At 47.1% G+C, this 20,438-nt stretch overlaps 2 protein-coding genes across 3 annotated transcripts in view; both read right to left on the minus strand.

The window, feature by feature from the left end:
* The window catches only part of cdkl1 (cyclin dependent kinase like 1 (CDC2 related kinase)), a 40,302-nt gene extending 26,178 nt beyond the window's left edge, over positions 1–14,124 (minus strand). The window contains exons 1-3 of one of the 2 annotated variants that reach the window (XM_065004379.1): positions 13,950–14,124; positions 12,623–12,909; positions 106–227 (exon numbers count right to left, since the gene is read on the minus strand). In XM_065004379.1, the coding sequence (XP_064860451.1) occupies positions 106–227; positions 12,623–12,790 (290 nt within the window). In that variant the 5' untranslated portion in view covers positions 12,791–12,909; positions 13,950–14,124. The remainder of the gene's footprint in view (positions 1–105; positions 228–12,622; positions 12,910–13,949) is intronic. The other variant, XM_065004380.1, reaches the window with a different exon arrangement.
* A 4,175-nt stretch (positions 14,125–18,299) lies between these two features.
* LOC135561653 (uncharacterized) overlaps positions 18,300–20,438 on the minus strand; it is a 2,697-nt gene continuing 558 nt past the window's right edge. The window contains exons 2-3 of the mRNA XM_065003379.1: positions 20,212–20,438; positions 18,300–20,170 (exon numbers count right to left, since the gene is read on the minus strand). The exon at positions 20,212–20,438 is cut by the window's right edge and continues 271 nt beyond it. Coding sequence (XP_064859451.1) covers positions 19,689–20,170; positions 20,212–20,438 — 709 coding nt within the window. The 3' untranslated portion in view covers positions 18,300–19,688. The remainder of the gene's footprint in view (positions 20,171–20,211) is intronic.

Here is a 20,438-nt window from a genome sequence, read left to right on the forward strand (position 1 = left end):
TACAGGTCGTAGATAAACAGCAGGGAGACAAATAATAATAATAATCTATAGAATTTATCAGTGTGTGAGACAGAGAGTGTGTGTGTGTAGAGAGCCAGTACTCACCCTCTGGGGTATCGGTCCAGCTCGTTGAGGACGGTGTGATCACAGTACTCAAACACCAGGTGTAGCTTACGTTTACGCCTGAACACCTCAATCAGGTTCACAAGGTTGGAGTGCTTTAGTTGCTGCTCGGATAACAAACACACACACACACACACACACAGTTGAAGTCAGAAGTTTACATACACCTTAGCCAAATACATTTAAACTCGTTTTTTCACAATTCCTGACATTTAATCCTAGTAAAGATTCCCTGTCTTAGGTCAGTTAGGATCACCACTTTATTTTAAGAATGTGGAATGTCAGAATAATAGGACAGAGAATGATTTATTTCAGCTTTTATTTCTTTCATCACATTCCCAGTGGGTCAGAAGTTTACATACACTCAATTAGTATTTGGTAGCATTCCCTTTAAATTGTTTAACTTGGGTCAAAAGTTTCGGGTAGCCTTCCACAAGCTTCCCACAATACATTGGGTGAATTTTGGCCCAGTCCTCCTGACAGAGCTGGTGTAACTGAGTCAGGTTTGTAGGCCTCCTTGCTCGCACACGCTTTTTCAGTTCTGCCCACAAATTTTCTATACGATTGAGGTCAGGGCTTTGTGATGGCCACTCCAATACCTTGACTTTTTTTGCCCTGAAGCCATTTTGCCACGACTTTGGAAGTATGCTTGGGGTCATTCTGCATTTGGAAGACTCATTTGCAACCAAGCTTTAACCTCCTGACAGATGTTGCTTCAATATATTCACATAATTTTCCTGTTTCCTCATGTAGCCATCTATTTTGTGAAGTACACCAGTCCCTCCTGCAGCAAAGCACCGCCACAACATGATGCTGCCACCCCGTGCTTCATGGTTGGAATGGTGTTCTTCCTCCCCCTTTTTCCTCCAAACATAACGATGGTCATTATGGCCAAACAGTTCTATTTTTGTTTCATCAAACCAAAGGACATTTCTCCAAAAACAACGAGCTTTGTCCCCATGTGCAGTTGCAAACCGTAGTCTGGCTTTTTTATGGCGGTTTTGGAGCAGTGGCTTCTTCCTTGCTGAGCGGCCTCTCATGTTATGTCGATATAGGACTCGTTTTACTGTGGATATAGATACTTGTGTACCTGTTTCCTCCAGCATCTTCACAAGGTCCTTTGCTGTTGTTCTGGGATTGATTTGCACTTTTCGCACCAAAGTGCGTTCATCTCTAGGAGACAGAACATGTCTCCTTCCTGAGCGGTATGACAGCTGCGTGGTCCCATGGTGTTTATACTTGCGTACTATTGTTTGTACAGATGAATGTGGTACCTTCAGGCGTTTGGAAATTGCTCCCAAAGATGAACCAGACTTTTGGAGGTCCACAATTTTTTTCTGAGGTCTTGGCTGATTTCTTTCGATTTTCCCATGATATCAAGCAAAGAGGCACTGAGTTTGAAGGTAGGCCTTGAAATATATCAACAGGTACACCTCCAATTGACTCAAATGATGTCAGTTAGCCTATCAGAAGCTTCTAAAGCCATGACATAATTTCTGGAATTTTCCAAGCTGTTTAAAGGCACAGTCAACTTAGTGTATGTAAACTTCTGACCCACTGGAATTGTGATACAGTGAATTATAAGTGAAATAATCTGTCTGTAAACAATTGTTGTAAAAATTACTTGTGTTATGCACAAAGTAGATGTCCTAACCGACTTGCCAAAACTATAGTTTGTTAACAAGAAATTTGTGGAGGGGTTGAAAAATGAGTTTTAATGACTCCAACCTAAGTGTATGTAAACTAGTTTTAATGACTCCAACCTAAGTGTATGTAAACTAGTTTTAATGACTCCAACCTAAGTGTATGTAAACTAGTTTTAATGACTCCAACCTAAAAGTTTTAATGTAGTGTTTGTAAACTAGTTTTAATGACTCCAACCTAATGTAAACTAGTTTTACCTAAGTGTATGTAAACTAGTTTTAATGACTCCAACCTAAGTGTTTGTAAACTAGTTTTAATGACTCCAACCTAAGTGTATGTAAACTAGTTTTAATGACTCCAACCTAAGTGTATGTAAACTAGTTTTAATGACTCCAACCTAAGTGTTTGTAAACTAGTTTTAATGACTCCAACCTAAGTGTTTGTAAACTAGTTTTAATGACTCCAACCTAAGTGTATGTAAACTAGTTTTAATGACTCCAACCTAAGTGTATGTAAACTAGTTTTAATGACAACCTAAGTGTATGTAAACTAGTTTTAATGACTCCAACCCAACTGTAAATCACGTCTGACTCAAGTATCACCTCTGCTACACCACAGTAACGACACACTTTTGTAATCTTTTAATTGTACAGTGATCCCAATATACTGTAGGTGCACACAGTGATATGGATATAGAGATGACATCACAGAAAGTCATGGATCTGTGTTTGCTTCGTGCAGAGCGGCTGACAAGCTCCCACATGTCTTATCAAGGAACGGTTCTAAACATGCTGTGGTCTCCCATGACAACCGGTATGTCCCCATCTGGTTTTATAGAACTGTTTATGAGGAGGAGGATGAGGAAGCTACTGGAAGAACTGTTTATGAGGATGAGGAGGAGGAGGAGGAGGAAGCTACTGGAAGAACTGTTTATGGGGAGGAGGAGGAGGAGGAGGAAGCTACTGGAAGAACTGTTTATGAGGAGGATGAGGAAGCTACTGGAAGAACTGTTTATGAGGAGGAGGAGGAAGCTACTGGAAGAACAGTTTATGAGGATGAGGAGGATGAGGAAGCTACTGGAAGAACTGTTTATGAGGATGAGGAGGAGGAGGAGGAAGCTACTGGAAGAACAGTTTATGAGGAGGAGAAGGAGGAGGAGGAGGAAGCTACTGGAAGAATTGTTTATGAGGATGAGGAGGAGGAGGAGGAAGCTACTGGAAGAACAGTTTATGAGGATGAGGAGGAGGAGGAAGCTACTGGAATAACTGTTTATGAGGAGGAGAAGGAGGAGGAGGAGGAAGCTACTGGAATAACTGTTTATGAGGATGAGGAGGAGGAGGAGGAAGCTACTGGAAGAACTGTTTATGAGGATGAGGAGGAGGAGGAGGAAGCTACTGGAAGAACTGTTTATGAGGATGAGGAGGAGGAGGAGGATGAGGAAGCTACTGGAATAACTGTTTATGAGGATGATGAGGAGGAGGAAGCTACTGGAAGAACTGTTTATGAGGATGAGGAGGATGAGGAGGAGGAAGCTACTGGAAGAACAGTTTATGAGGATGAGGAGGAGGATGAGGAAGCTACTGGAAGAACTGTTTATGAGGATGAGGAGGATGAGGACGAGGAGGAGGAAGCTACTGGAAGAACTGTTTATGAGGAGGAGGAGGAGGAGGAGGAGGAAGCTACTGGAATAACTGTTTATGAGGATGAGGAAGCTACTGGAAGTTACTTGTGACCATAGTAGTTGGCAAGACACGTTTCATCAAGCCCATACAGTATGTCACAACAACAAAGCAATATGATACAGTCTATTACAGACATGGTCTCAATAACAAGATGATACAGTCTATAACAGACAAGATGATACAGTCTATTACAGACATGGTCTCAATAACAAGATGATACAGTCTATAACAGACAAGATGATACAGTCTATAACAGACATGGTGTCAATAACAAGATGATACAGTCTAACAGACAAGATGATACAGTCTATAACAGACATGGTCTCAATGAAAAGATGATACAGTCTATAACAGACATGGTCTCAATAACAAGATGATACAGTCTATAACAGACAAGATGATACAGTATATAACAGACATGGTCTCAATAACAATATGATACAGTCTATAACAGACAAGATGATACAGTCTATAACAGACAAGATGATGCAGTCTATAACAGACAAGATGATACAGTCTATAACAGACTAGATGATACAGTCTATATCAGACATGGTCTCAATAACAAGATGATACAGTCTATATCAGACAAGACGATACAGTCTATAACAGACAAGATGATACAGTTTATAACAGACAGGATGATACAGTCTAACAGACAGGATGATACAGTCTATAACAGATATGGTCTCAATAACAATATGATACAGTCTATATCAGACAAGATGATACAGTCTATAACAGATATGGTCTCAATAACAATATGATACAGTCTATATCAGACAAGATGATACAGACTATAACAGACAAGATGACACAGTCTATAACAGACATGGTGTCAATAACAAGATGATACAGTCTATAACAGACTAGATGATACAGTCTATAACAGACAAGATGATACAGTCTATAACAGACAAGATGATACAGTCTATATCAGACAAGACGATACAGTCTATAACAGACTAGATGATACAGTCTATAACAGACTAGATGATACAGTCTATAACAGACAAGATGATACAGTCTATATCAGACAAGACGATACAGTCTATAACAGACAAGATGATACAGTTTATAACAGACAGGATGATACAGTCTAACAGACAAGATGATACAGTCTATAACAGACATGATGTCAATAACAAGATGATACAGTCTATAACAGACATGGTGTCAATAACAAGATGATACAGTCTATACCAGACTAGATGATACAGTCTATAACAGACAAGATGATACAGTCTATAACAGACAAGATGATACAGTCTATATCAGACAAGATGGTACAGTCTATAACAGACAAGATGATACAGTCTATAACAGACATGGTGTCAATAACAAGATGATACAGTCTATAACAGACAAGATGATACAGTCTATATCAGACAAGATGGTACAGTCTATAACAGACAAGATGATACAGTCTATAACAGACAAGATGTCAATGACAAGATGATACGGCCTAAACGTCAACAGTGAAAAGGCGACTCTGGGATGCTGGCCTTCTAGGCAGAGTTCCTCTTTCCAGTGTCTGTGTTCTTTTGCTCATTTTAATATTTCATTTTTATTGGCCAGTCTGAGATATGGCCAGCATCCCAGAGTCGCCTCTTCACTGTTGACGTTGAGACTGGTGTTTTGCGGGTACTACTTGCAAGGCGTCTGTTTCTCAAACTAGACACTCTAATGTACTTGTCCTCTTGCTCAGTTGTGCACCGGGGCCTCCCACTCCTCTTTCTATTCTGGTTAGGGCCAGTTTGTGCTGTTCTGTGAAGGGAGTAGTACACAGCGTTGTACGAGATCTTCAGTTTCTTGGCAAGTTCTCACATGGAATAGCCTTAATAAGAACAGTAATAGACTGACGCATTTCAGAAGAAAGATATATGTTTCTGGCCATTTTGAGCCTGTAATCGAACCCACAAATGCTGATGCTCCGGATACTCAATTAGTCTAAAGAAGGCCATTTTTTTTGCTTCTTTAATCAGAACAATAGTTGTCAGCTGGGCTAACATAATTACAAAAGCGTTTTCTAATGATCAATTAGCCTTTTAAAATGATAAACTTGGATTAGCTAACACAACGTGCCATTGGAACACAGGATGTATATATAGTGGCGTACAGCAGGTCAGCCACCAGGGGGAGACTCGTCGAGACCTGGTGACAGAAGGAGGATACATCACGAGGCGATGGCTCCCCCTGCTGGACGTGCCAGGTCTCGACGGGCTCTCGGGCCAGGACTAATTGGGGCTGATTGGGGAGTAATCAAGGGCTGATTGGGGATCGGTGAGTAATCAAGGGCTGATTGCTCACCAGCCATGTGAGGCCCATAAAGCTGCCAGAAGGGAAGCACACAGGGGAGAGACGAGGGGAGGAAAGGACTCCCGTATAGTTGGGGAAGGTACCAGAGGAAACAGGAGGGAGTTCAGTTTTTGATACCCACAGGATACAGTAAGACCCGGAGCCCAGTAGACGGTATCCTGGAGAGGGTCTCCTGGGGGATACAGTAAGACCCGGAGCCCAGTAGACGGTATCCTGGAGAGGGTCTCCTGGGGGATACAGTAAGACCCGGAGCCCAGTAGACGGGATCCTGGAGAGGGTCTCCTGGGGGGATACAGTAAGACCCGGATCCCAGAAGACAGTATCCTGGAGAGGGTCTCCTGGGGGATACAGTAAGACCCGGAGCCCAATAGACGGGATCCTGGAGAGGGTCTCCTGGGGGATACAGTAAGACCCGGAGCCCAGTAGACGGTATCCTGGAGAGGGTCTCCTGGGGGATACAGTAAGACCCGGAGCCCAGTAGACGGGATCCTGGAGAGGGTCTCCTGGGGGGATACAGTAAGACCCGGATCCCAGAAGACAGTATCCTGGAGAGGGTCTCCTGGGGGATACAGTAAGACCTGGAGCCCAATAGACGGGATCCTGGAGAGGGTCTCCTGGGGGATACAGTAAGACCCGGAGCCCAGTAGACGGGATCCTGGAGAGGGTCTCCTGGGGGATACAGTAAGACCCTGAGCCCAGAAGACGGGATCCTGGAGAGGGTCTCCTGGGGGATACAGTAAGACCCGGAGCCCAGTAGATGGGATCCTGGAGAGGTTCTCCTGGGGGATACAGTAAGACCCGGAGCCCAGTAGACAGGATCCTGGAGAGGGTCTCCTGGGGGATACAGTAAGACCCGGAGCCCAGTAGACGGTATCCTGGAGAGGGTCTCCTGGGTGATACAGTAAGACCCGGAGCCCAGAAGACGGGATCCTGGAGAGGGTCTCCTGGGGGATACAGTAAGACCTGGAGCCCAGTAGACGGGATCCTGGAGAGGGTCTCCTGGGGGATACAGTAAGACCCGGAGCCCAGTAGACGGGATCCTGGAGAGGGTCTCCTGGGGGATACAGTAAGACCCGGAGCCCAGTAGATGGGATCCTGGAGAGGTTCTCCTGGGGGATACAGTAAGACCCGGAGCCCAGTAGACGGGATCCTGGAGAGGGTCTCCTGGGTGATACAGTAAGACCCGGAGCCCAGAAGACGGGATCCTGGAGAGGGTCTCCTGGGGGATACAGTAAGACCTGGAGCCCAGTAGACGGGATCCTGGAGAGGGTCTCCTGGGGGATACAGTAAGACCCGGAGCCCAGTAGACGGGATCCTGGAGAGGGTCTCCTGGGGGATATAGTAAGACCCGGAGCCCAGTAGACGGGATCCTGGAGAGGTTCTCTTGGAGGATACAGTAAGACCCGGAGCCCAGTAGACGGGATCCTGGAGAGGGTCTCCTGGGGGATACAGTAAGACCCGGAGCCCAGTAGACGGGATCCTGGAGAGGGTCTCCTGGGGGATACAGTAAGACCCGGAGCCCAGTAGACGGGATCCTGGAGAGGTTCTCTTGGAGGATACAGTAAGACCCGGAGCCCAGTAGACGGGATCCTGGAGAGGGTCTCCTGGGGGGATACAGTAAGACCCGGAGCCCAGAAGACGGGATCCTGGAGAGGGTCTCCTGGGGGATACAGTAAGACCTGGAGCCCAGTAGACGGGATCCTGGAGAGGGTCTCCTGGGGGATACAGTAAGACCCGGAGCCCAGTAGACGGGATCCTGGAGAGGGTCTCCTGGGGGATATAGTAAGACCCGGAGCCCAGTAGACGGGATCCTGGAGAGGTTCTCTTGGAGGATACAGTAAGACCCGGAGCCCAGTAGACGGGATCCTGGAGAGGGTCTCCTGGGGGATACAGTAAGACCCGGAGCCCAGTAGACGGGATCCTGGAGAGGGTCTCCTGGGGGATACAGTAAGACCCGGAGCCCAGTAGACGGGATCCTGGAGAGGTTCTCTTGGAGGATACAGTAAGACCCGGAGCCCAGTAGACGGGATCCTGGAGAGGGTCTCCTGGGGGGATACAGTAAGACCCGGAGCCCAGTAGACGGGATCCTGGAGAGGTTCTCTTGGAGGAGACCTATTCTTTTCTTGTAATTAACACCTTTGAAACTGAGCTAATCCTACTCTGTCAGTGTCTGATCTGCGTAAACGGTCTGCCACAATATATATATATTACACACACTACGTGGCCAAAAGTATGTAGACACCTGCTCGTCAAACATCTCATAACAAAATCATGGGCATTAATATGGAGTTGGTCCCTCCCTTTGCTGCTATAACAGCCTCCACTCTTCTGGGAAGGCTTTCTACTAGATGTTGGAACATTGCTGCTATAACAGCCTCCACTCTTCTGGGAAGGCTTTCCACTAGATGTTGGAACATTGCTGCTATAACAGCCTCCACTCTTCTGGGAAGGCTTTCCACTAGATGTTGGAACATTGCTGCGGGGACTTGCTTCCATTCAGCCACAAGAGCATTAGTGAGGTTGTGCACTGATGTTGGGCGATTAGGCCAGGCTCGCAATCGGTGGTTGAGGTCAGGGCAGGACAGTCAAGTTCTTCCACACCGATCTCGACAAACCATTTCTGTATGGACCTTGCTTTATGCACGGGGGCATGGTCATGCTGAAACAGGAAAGGGCCTTCCCCAAACTGTTGCCACAAAGTCGGAAGCACAGAATCGTCTAGAATGTCATTGTATGCTGTACGGTTAAGATTTCCCTTCACTGGAACTAATACACCTGTCGGTACAGATGTAGCTGAAATAGTCCAATCCACTCATTTGAAGGTGTCCACATACTTTTGTGTATACAGTACCAGTCAGAAGTTTGGACACACCTACTCATTCAAGGGTTTTTCTTTTTCTTTTTGCTATTTTCTACATTGTAGAATATTAGTGAAGACATCAAAACTATGAAATAACACTTATGGAATCATGTTGTAACCAAAAAAGTATAAAACAAATCAAAATATATTTTATATTTGAGATTCCTCAAAGTAGCCACCCTTTGCCTTGATGACAGCTTTGGACACTCTTGGCATTCTCTCAACCAGCTTCACCTGGAATGCTTTTCCAACAGTCTTGACGGAGTTCCCACATATGCTGAGCACTTGGTGGCTGCTTTTCCTTCACTCTGTGGTCCAACTCATCCCAAACCATCTCAACTGGGTTGAGGTCAGATGATTGCGGAGGCCAGGTCATCTGATGCAGCACTCCACTCTCCTTCATGGTCAAATAGCGCTTACACAGCCTGGAGGTGTGTTGGGTCATTCGTCTGTTGAAAAACAAAAGTCCCAATAAGAACAAACCAGATAGGATGGCGTATCGCTGCAGAATGGTGTTGTAGCCATGCTGGTTAAGTGTGCCTTGAATTGTAAATAAATCAGACAGTGTCACCAGTACCGCACCTCCTCCATGCTTCACGTTGGGAACCACACATGTGGAGATAATCCGTTCACCTACTCTACGTCTCAGAGACACGGCGGTTGGAACCAAAAATCGCAAATTTGGACTCATCGGACTAAATGACAGATTTCCACCGGTCTAATGTCCATTGCTCGTGTTTCTTGGCCCAAGCAAGTCTCTTATTCTTATTGGAGTCCTTTAGTAGTTGTTTCTTTGCAGTAGTTTGACCATTTAGGCCTGATTCACAGTCTCCTCTGAACATTTGATGTTGACATGTGTCTGTTACTTGAACTTGAAGCATTTATTTGGGCTGCAATTTCTGAGTCTGGTAACTCTAATGAACTGATCCTCTGCAGCAGAGGTAACTGTAATGAACTCATCCTCTGCAGCAGAGGTAACTCTGGGTCTTCGTTTCCTGTGGCGGTCCTCATGAGAGCCAGTTTCATCATAGCGCTTGATGGGGTTTGCAACTGCACTTGAAGAAACTTTCAACGTACTTTACATTTTCCGTACTGACTGACCTTCATGTTTTAAAGTAATAATGGACTGTCGTTTCTCTTTGCTTATTCGAGCTGTTCTTTCCATAATATGGACTTGGTCTTTTAGCAAATAGGGCTATCTTCTGTATACCACCCCTACCTTTTCACAAGACAACTAATTGGCTCAAAAGCATTAAGGATAGAAATTCCACAAATTAACTTTTAACAAGGCACGTTAACCAGTTAATTGAAATGCATTCCACGTGACTACCTTATGAAGCTGGTTGAGAGAATACCAAGAGTGTGCAAAGCTGTCATCAAGGCAAAGGGTGGCTACACTGAAGAATCTCAAATATATTTCGATTTCACATTTTTTTGGTTACTACATGATTCCATATTGTGTTATTTCATAGTTTTTATTATCTTCACTATTATTCTACAATGTAGAAAATAGTAAAAAATAAAGAAAAACCCTTGAATAAGTAGGTGTGTCCAAACATTTGACTGGTACTGTATATACTGAACAAAAATATAAACACAACACGTAACAATTTTCAAAGTTAACAGGAAATCAGTCAATTGACATAAATTCATTAGGCCCTAATCTGTGGATTTCACATGACTGTGCAGGGGCTCAGCCATGGGTGGGTCTGGGAGGGCATAGGCCCACCCACTGGGGAGCCAGGCCCAGCCAATCAGAATGAGTTTTTCCCACAAAAGGGCTTTATTACAGACAGAAATGGCTGGTCTCAGACGATGTGGAGGTCCTGGGCTGGCATGGTTACATGTCGTCTGCGGTTGTGAAGCTTGTTGAACGTACTGACAAATTCTCTAAAAGACGCTTATGGTAGAGAATTTAACATTCAATTATCTGGCAGCAGCTCTAATGAACATTCCTGCAGTCAGCATGCCAATTGGCCTCTCCCTCCCTTATTTTGACAAAACTGTACATTTTAGAGGGGCATTTTATTGTCCCCAGCACAAGGTGCACATGTGTAATGATCATGCTGTTTAATCAGCTTATTAATATGCCACACCTGTCAGGTGGATGGATTTTCTTGGCAATTGAGAAATGCTCACTCACAGGGATTTAAACAAATTTGTCCACAAAATGAGAGAAATAAGCTTTTTGTGCGCATGGAACATTTCTGGGATCTTTCATTTCAGCTCATGTTTCATGGGACCAACACTTTTGCATTTATATTTTTGTTCAGTATAATATCGCTAATTGTTAATGTCAATTATATGCAATTAGTTTGTTGTTGAACACATCTGGCTGACTGAAAGGTAAATAATTAATTCTACATACTAATGGGGAAGGAATATTTATTCTGGATAAGCTGAGTCTAACACAAGCCAGTTGTCAGGGTTGTTGGTAGTGAATCTAAGATACACAACAACAGTCAACTATTACACAGAAAAAAATACAGCAACCAGTTGTTAAACTAAAATTACACTAAACATTTTCCCCCAACTAGTGTCAAAAACATACCCAGGACTGTATGTTAATCGGGGCGGAAGGGTAGCCTAGTGGTTAGAACGTTGGACTAGTAACCGCAAGGTTGTAAGTTCAAATACCCGAGCTGACAAGGTACAAATCTGTCGTTCTGCCCCTGAACAGGCAGTTAACCCACTGTTCCTAGGCCTTCATTGAAAATAAGAATTTGTTCTTAACTGACTTGCCTAGTTAAATAAAGGTAAAATAAAAACTGCGTGTCCATTGGCTGCTATCCTCTGTATTCAACAGAAAGCTCTTAAAACAAGGGGCAGTGACCAAGAACAAAGACAGAAGCCCCTCCCACTTGTTTCCAATGACGTACAACGGGGATATAACAAGGCAGGGAAAAGAAGAGTCTTCATTCACCTTCCTCTGCCTCGCTGCATGCATCTTGTCCTGCACAACAGTGAAGTCTACAGGGGGTTAATAAGGATGTCTCAAGGCTGGGTGGTTTTAATGAAGAGGCCTCAAGGCTGGGTAGTTTTAATAAAGATGGCTCAAGGCTGAGTGGTTTTAAGAGGGCTCAAGGCAGAGTGGTTTTAATAAAGATGGCTGAGTGGTTTTAATAAAGAGGGCTCAAGGCTGAGTGGTTTTAATAGAGGGCTCAAGGCTGAGTGGTTTTCATAAAGATGGCTCAAGGCTGAGTGGTTTTAATAGAGGGCTCAAGGCTGAGTGGTTTTAATAAAGAGGGCTCAAGGCTGGGTGGTTTTAATAAAGATGGCTCAAGGCTGGGTGGTATTAATAAAGAGGGCTGAGTGGTTTTAATAAAGAGGGCTCAAAGCTGAGTGGTTTTAATAAAGAGGGCTCGAGGCTGAGTGGTTTGAATAAAGATGGCTCAAGGCTGAGTGGTTTTAATAAAGAGGGCTCAAGGCTGAATGGTTTTAATAAAGAGGGCTCAAGGCTGAGTGGTTTTAATAAAGAGGGCTCAAGGCTGAGTGGTTTTAATAAAGAGGGCTCAAGGCTGGGTGGTTTTAATAAAGAGGGCTCAAGGCTGAGTGGTTTTAATAGAAGGCTCAAGGCTGAGTGGTTTTACTAAGATGGCTCAAGGCTGAGTGGTTTTAATAAAGAGGGCTCAAGGCTGAGTGGTTTTAATAAAGAGGGCTCAAGGCTGAGTGGTTTTAATAAAGAGGGCTCAAGGCTGTGGTTTTAATAAAGAGGGCTCAAGGCTGAGTGGTTTTAATAAAGATGTCTCAAGGCTGAGTGGTTTTAATAAAGATGGCTCAAGGCTGGGTGGTTTTAATAAAGATGGCTGAGTGGTTTTAATAAAGAGGGCTCAAGGCTGAATGGTTTTAATAAAGAGGGCTCAAGGCTGAGTGGTTTTAATAAAGATGGCTCAAGGCTGGGTGGTATTAATAAAGATGGCTGAGTGGTTTTAATAAAGAGGGCTCAAGGCTGAGTGGTTTTAATAAAGAGGGCTCAGAGCTGAGTGGTATTTACCTTCAGCATCCTAATCTCTCTCAGAGCGATCCTCTTAATGACGGGGTCGTCTTCAGACTCCACAAACTTCTTGATGGCAACGATCTGTCCCGTGTCCCTGTTCCTGCACTTGAACACCACACCGTAGGACCCCTCCCCGATCTTCCCCATCTTCTCATACTTCTCCATGGTGATGTCTGAGGACTGACTGGGAGCGGTCGTAGTCGCAGTGCAGTCGACCAGGTCCAGCAGATTTACACTTGTTTTGGTTCAAGAAATGCCGTATGGGATGGTCCTTGACTTGAGATCTTAAAAGCAAACCAGTACACAGTACATGTGAGAAGTTTTCGATTTTAAAGAACAATACACATTTGTATTTTTATTTTAAAATCAGGTTTTCCTTGGGAATTAAATACTGATACATTCGGTTTTTTTCTCGTGTTATTACATTTCTCACTCAAATGTTTGTGTCCTGACACTAACTTAACTGTAGAGCTGAATGAATGCATTTTCATTCTTGTGTAGGGATGCCAAATACAATTCTATTCTATATTACCGTGTGTGTGTGTCTCCACATGTCCCAAAAACATGTCAAAGAGAATGGGACCAGGCATGAAAAAGTCACGAGATGTAAGAGCTCTGGCAAGAGAAACTGTTGCGTTGCCTAAAGGTGTTTAGCCTACAACAAGTTATTGTTGTCAACAGTGTCAAAAAAAACAACAACTTAAGACTGGTATGAAGGTCGTAAAAACAAAACTGGACCCCCCTGGAACAAACAAACCCAGAAGGGGGGCGGGTTTGTATAATAACACCTGCTGAAAACAGAACATAACCTACCGTACTGTATATTAAACACGTTTTTGCTTTTAATAATGGCTAAACGGATCACAAAACGATCAGATCACGTGTATAAGAGCCCCAAACATAAACCTAAAATCTAATTCTAGTTAAAGATTAATTTATTCGCTTGTGGAAACCTTACACCTACCTTTGGACAGTTCGATTGCGTAACGAAAACATTTGCATTGCAAAGTATATAAAGGTCTTCCAAGGTAAACCGGGGAAGAAAGCAACTGTGTTTTCAACTTCTGTAAAGGCAATACAAATCAAAGTCCTTCACTATACAACCGTCTACTCGGCCAGATCACCACCTACTAAAACACATTCACTCAAATAATTGTGTCATAAAGCCAACACATTAATAAAAGCGAAAAAAACGATCACGCCATAAAAATATAGAGTACTCAAAATTAAATTGCATGTTTACAAAACAATTTATAAATCTCAACACTACATATATTTATTATGAGCCAATATGGTTATTGGTCATATTCAAAGCTATACTTACGTCCTGGTGTCGTTTGGATGTACAGTATTGCCAATTAAGAAACTCAGAGCGGAGAGAACGCCTGGCATACATCGACTGAGGAGAAAATGAGATGGACACGTTGTTGGAACTGTAGGTCGAGCTGCTCTCTCTCTCTCAGAAGGCTTTCGCTTTCAGCCTGGTCCCCATAGGAACAGACTCCACCCCCTCTTCAGCCTGGTCCCCTTAGGACCAGACTCCACCCCCTCACACACAGCCTTTTCAGCCTGGGAACAGACTCCACCCCTCTTCAGCCTGGTCCCCTTAGGACCAGACTCTACCCCCTCACACACAGCCTTTTCAGCCTGGGAACAGACTCCACCCCTCTTCAGCCTGGTCCCCTTAGGACCAGACTCCACCCCCTCACACACAGCCTTTTCAGCCTGGTCCCCATAGGAACAGACTCCACCCCCTCTTCAGCCTGGTCCCCTTAGGACCAGACTCCACCCCGTTTTCAGCCTGGTCCCCATAGGAACTGACTCCACCCCCTCACACACAGCCTTTTCAGCCTGGTCCCCATAGGAACAGACTCCACCCCCTCACACACTGCCTTTTCAGCCTGGTCCCCATAGGAACAGACTCCACCCCGTTTTCAGCCTGGTCCCCATAGGAACTGACTCCACCCCCTCACACACAGCCTTTTCAGCCTGGTCCCCATAGGAACAGACTCCACCCCCTCACACATCGCCTTTTCAGCCTGGTCCCCATAGGAACTGACTCCACCCCCTCACACACTGCCTTTTCAGCCTGGTCCCCATAGGAACTGACTCCGCCCCCTCACACACTGCCTTTTCAGCCTGGTCCCCATAGAAACAGACTCCACCCCCTCTTCAGCCTGGTCTCCATAGGAACAGACTCCACCCTTTCACACACAGCCTTTTCAGCCTGGTCCCCATAGAAACAGACTCCACCCCCTCTTCAGCCTGGTCTCCATAGGAACAGACTCCACCCTTTCACACACAGCCTTTTCAGCCTGGTCCCCATAGAAACAGACTCCACCCCCTCTTCAGCCTGGTCCCCATAGGAACAGACTCCACCCCTTCACACACCAACCCTGCGGTTTGATCCAACCTGCGGGTGGGTAAAGGCACTGGGTGGCCAGAGCACCTGTTGTTTTACTGGAGCAGGGATCTCCTACCTTTCCTTCTCCAAATTATAATTGGAAGAGGACGTTTCAACTCTAACATAGTCTATCAGCTACAACTACAATCACATTTTCTCAAAGAGCAGCTGTTCAGCTGGTTAAACAAAAGCCACACGTCGACAAAACATTATGTCCAAGTCAAGAAAACTTACCAGCAGACAGTTGCCACACTGGTAGCTAGCATTTTAGTGGGTGGTTTTTCTATGCCAATTTTGTTTTCTTGTTCCACTTGTATTATTTTGGCAGACCCTCTGTCATACCCTAGGGCGCCCAGGGTTGAATACCCATGTGCTAAAGCAGGGGTTCCAAAAACGTGTTCACTCAGGCCCAGCATTGGGGACAATCTCACACAAGCACTGTTAATAACAAGCTGTTCACACCCCGCTTGATGGCTGAGAGAACATTTTGTAGGTTTAAAGCGTATTTCCTGCAATTCTATACATTTTGTTATATGGTGATTTTTGCCGTTTTAAAGCCAATTTTATTGCAATTCTATACATTTTGCCATGTCTAATGTGTATTCATGTGATATGAGTGACTCAAACATTACAAAATCTATGGAAAAAAACAAAAAACGTTAACTGATATGGGCCAGTTGATCTGGACATTTCTGACAAGGTAGCAGCGAAGGTATGCATTGACTGACGTGACGAACTGATGACGCAAAACCCAATATAGAAGACGACCCCACCGTGCCAGAGAGTTGTAGGTGCCCTGTGCATAAACAGTGTGCACATTCTCTGTAATGATCTGCTATTGTTTTCCCCAATCCCCCCCAGATGCATTAGCTTTCAAATTCAATGTTTAGCTTGCTTTCACTTAACGTAAGACCCTCCAACTGAAAGCTAATTCAGAACTGGCACCTATTATCAACTGTCTGAGAGTGACATCATTCGTCCTATTTTTTTGCGTCAGTAAATACCAGACAGGGACTCTGCTCCAGTTTCTAACTCTTGTTCCACGGAGGCCAATTAGCGCTGCGGTGTAACACGGTAGTGGAATGACAGACTGAACGGTAGTCTTATTCGTTACGGAAAACAACCCCCCCCCCGGGTCTCAACAGTACTGTATCAATTCTTTCCATACAGATGGCCTTCCCTGTTCCCAGGTCTGTTTGTATCCCCTTGACAATGACCATAAGAGTTAGCGGGCCAAATATAGGAGTTGACACACGCCACAGCAGCCTGTTTACTGGCAGTTAGCTAGTAGAATGACAGCAGATGTGTTTCGTTAATAACCTCTTTTTATTTTATTTTATTACAATATCTGCATACATTAAAACTGTTGAAGGGAAGACCAATGATGTTACAAAGAAAACAAATGCATTTCCCTTGTTTTGTCATTTTAAATAAAAATTTAAAATTAAAAAATAAAATGTACAAAAGTGCTTCTTCCATGGTGCAAAAATACTGAATAAAGTCATAGTTTAAAAGGAAAAAAAAGAGGAACAAAACGTTTGACATATTCAACTTTCTAAAACGCTACCAAGCGGGAGGGAGGAAGAGAGGTGGATTATGGGAACGTCCCAAATGGAACCCAGGTCCATTTTTGGTGCACTATATTTAACCAGAGCTCTTATGGGCCCCTGATCAAAAGTAGTGCACTAAATAGGGGGCTATTTGGGAAGCGTCCTACACCAGACGGTCATAGAAACAACGACAACAACCCATCGATACAGATTAATATTTAAAACGGTTTGAATGAAACGACAACACCTCAAGAAAATTGAAAAAAAAAAAAAAAAAAGTAACTATCCCTCACAAGCCGGTCAATCCAACATGCCCTAATATTGCTTAGATATTAATAAATAACGTTTAAATTACCCACATCAAACAAAATATATGGACTTTCTATCTGAACCAGTCTATATTAGTTCAACTAGAGCAGGAAAGGTTTAGCTCGTCGGCAACTAGCTCTGGTCCAAGGCGTTACGACGGCTCGCTAACACTGAAGGCTCAGCGTTTACAAGCCGCCCTAAAGCTTATCATCAACCAGACCTGTGACAGTCAGTTGCTTGGTTACAAAGGACTTTTTTGATACACACAAAGAAACTCCCATTTATTAACTCCCTACCAGACCTAAATGTCTGAATTATTATGGCACTTGTGGTTTTCAGTAACACCTCTAGATAGTTTATTTTTCCTATTTCAGTTGATATGTAATCCATGTGGAAGAGGAGGCTGCAGGGCGGGAGGAGGCTGCGGGGTGAGAGGAGGCTGCGGGGTGAGAGGAGGCTGCAGGGCGGGAGGAGGCTGCGGGGTGAGAGGAGGCTGCGGGGTGAGAGGAGGCTGCAGGGTGAGGGTGGGAGAGGAAGCTACAGGGTGAGGGTGGGAGAGGAAGCTACAGGGTGAGGGTGGGAGAGGAGGCTGCAGGGTGAGGGTGGGAGAGGAGGCTGCAGGGTGAGATTGGGAGAGGAGGCTGCAGGGTGAGGGTGGGAGAGGAAGCTACAGGGTGAGGGTGGGAGAGGAGGCTGCAGGGTGAGAGGAGGCTGCGGGGTGAGGGTGGGAGAGGAGGCTACAGGGTGAGGGTGGGAGAGGAAGCTACAGGGTGAGGGTGGGAGAGGAAGCTACAGGGTGAGGGTGGGAGAGGAGGCTACAGGGTGAGGGTGGGAGAGGAAGCTACAGGGTGAGGGTGGGAGAGGAAGCTACAGGGTGAGGGTGGGAGAGGAGGCTACAGGGTGAGGGTGGGAGAGGAAGCTACAGGGTGAGGGTGGGAGAGGAAGCTACAGGGTGAGGGTGGGAGAGGAGGCTGCAGGGTGAGAGGAGGCTGCGGGGTGAGGGTGGGAGAGGAGGCTACAGGGTGAGGGTGGGAGAGGAAGCTACAGGGTGAGGGTGGGAGAGGAAGCTACAGGGTGAGGGTGGGAGAGGAGGCTACAGGGTGAGGGTGGGAGAGGAGGCTGCAGGGTGAGGGTGGGAGAGGAAGCTACAGGGTGAGGGTGGGAGAGGAGGCTGCAGGGTGAGGGTGGGAGAGGAGGCTGCAGGGTGAGGGTGGGAGAGGAGGCTGCAGGGTGAGAGGAGGCTGCGGGGTGAGAGGAAGAGGGTGAGGGTGGGAGAGGTGGCTGCAGGGTGAGAGGAGGCTGCGGGGTGAGTGGAGGCTGCAGGGTGAGGGTGGGAGAGGAAGCTACAGGGTGAGGGTGGGAGAGGAGGCTGCAGGGTGAGGGGTGGGAGAGGAGGCTGCAGGGTGAGGGTGGGAGGAGGCTGCGGGGTGAGGGTGGGAGAGGAGGCTACAGGGTGAGGGTGGGAGAGGAAGCTACAGGGTGAGGGTGGGAGAGGAGGCTGCAGGGTGAGGGTGGGAGAGGAGGCTGCGGGGTGAGGGTGGGAGAGGAGGCTGCGGGGTGAGGGTGGGAGAGGAGGCTGCAGGGTGAGAGAGGAGGCTGCAGGGTGAGGGTGGGAGAGGAGGCTGCAGGGCGGGAGGAGGCTGCGGGGTGAGGGTGGGAGAGGAGGCTGCAGGGTGAGGGTGGGAGAGGAGGCTGCAGGGTGAGGGTGGGAGAGGAGGCTGCAGGGTGAGAGGAGGCTGCGGGGTGAGGGTGGGAGAGGAGGCTACAGGGTGAGGGTGGGAGAGGAGGCTGCAGGGTGAGGGTGGGAGAGGAGGCTGCAGGGCGGGAGGAGGCTGCGGGGTGAGGGTGGGAGAGGAGGCTACAGGGTGAGGGTGGGAGAGGAGGCTGCGGGGTGAGGGTGGGAGAGGAGGCTGCGGGGTGAGGGTGGGAGAGGAGGCTGCAGGGTGAGGGTGGGAGAGGAGGCTGCAGGGTGAGGGTGGGAGAGGAGGCTGCAGGGTGAGGGTGGGAGAGGAGGCTGCGGGGTGAGGGTGGGAGAGGAAGCTACAGGGTGAGGGTGGGAGAGGAAGCTACAGGGTGAGGGTGGGAGAGGAGGCTGCAGGGTGAGGGTGGGAGAGGAGGCTGCAGGGTGGGAGAGGAGGCTGCAGGGCGGGAGGAGGCTGCAGGGTGAGAGTGGGAGAGGAGGCTACAGGGTGAGGGTGGGAGAGGAAGCTACAGGGTGAGGGTGGGAGAGGAAGCTACAGGGTGAGGGTGGGAGAGGAGGCTGCAGGGAGGCTGCAGGGTGAGGGTGGGAGAGGAGGCTGCAGGGTGAGAGTGGGAGAGGAGGCTACAGGGTGAGGTTGGGAGAGGAGGCTACAGGGTGAGGGTGGGAGTGCAGGGTGAGGGTGGGAGAGGAGGCCTGTTAGTCTGAGCCTTTCCTGCACACATTCTGTTCCTCCACAATCCAGTCCAGTGTCTGCAGCCCAAATTTCACCCTATTCCCTACACATCACACTACTTTACCCTATGGGTCCTGGTCAAATGAAGTGTGCTATATAGGGAATAGGGAAGGGGTTGGCAACCCTGGTCCTGGCACTTCATGTTTTTGATTTAACCCACCTGGAAGACCAGGTGTGTTGAATTTAATCACCAAACTGATCAATTAACTCAATTGGTCATGTGTGGTGCCGAGTTGGAACTGAATCCTACAGCAGGCCAGGAACAAGGTGGCCCTGGAATGAGGTTCTATATGGGACACACAGGGCTACAGAGGGAGGGAGAAGGGTGTGATGGGTTGTAGAGGTGCTATATGGGACACACAGGGCTACAGAGGGAAGGAGAAGGGTGTGATGGGTTGTAGAGGAGGGAGGAGGTGGACAGGACTGTAGAGGGAGGAGGAGGAGGTGGACAGGACTGTAGAGGGAGGAGGAGGAGGTGGACAGGACTGTAGAGGGAGGAGGTGGTGGTGGACAGGACTGTAGAGGGAGAAGGAGGTGGTGGACAGGACTGTAGAGGGAGGAGGAGGTGGTGGACAGGACTGTAGAGGGAGGAGGAGGTGGTGGACAGGACTGTAGAGGGAGGAGGAGGTGGTGGACAGGACTGTGGAGGGAGGAGGAGGAGGTGGAAAGGACTGTAGAGGGAGGAGGAGGTGGTGGACAGGACTGTAGAGGGAGGAGGAGGAGGTGGACAGGACTGTAGAGGGAGGAGGAGGTGGTGGACAGGACTGTAGAGGGAGGAGGTGGTGGTGGACAGGACTGTAGAGGGAGGAGGAGGTGGTGGACAGGACTGTAGAGGGAGGAGGAGGAGGTGGACAGGACTAGAGGGAGGAGGAGGGACTGGAGGAGGAGGTGGACAAGACTGTAGAGGGAGGAGGAGGTGGTGGACAGGACTGTAGAGGGAGGAGGAGGTGGACAGGACTGTAGAGGGAGGAGGAGGAGGTGGACAGGACTGTAGAGGGAGGAGGAGGAGGTGGACAGGACTGTAGAGGGAGGAGGAGGAGGTGGACAGGACTGTAGAGGGAGAAGGAGGAGGTGGACAGGACTGTAGAGGGAGGAGGAGGAGGACAGGACTGTAG

This window comes from Oncorhynchus nerka, linkage group LG18, assembly GCF_034236695.1.
Source record: "Oncorhynchus nerka isolate Pitt River linkage group LG18, Oner_Uvic_2.0, whole genome shotgun sequence".
Lineage (NCBI taxonomy): Eukaryota > Metazoa > Chordata > Actinopteri > Salmoniformes > Salmonidae > Oncorhynchus > Oncorhynchus nerka.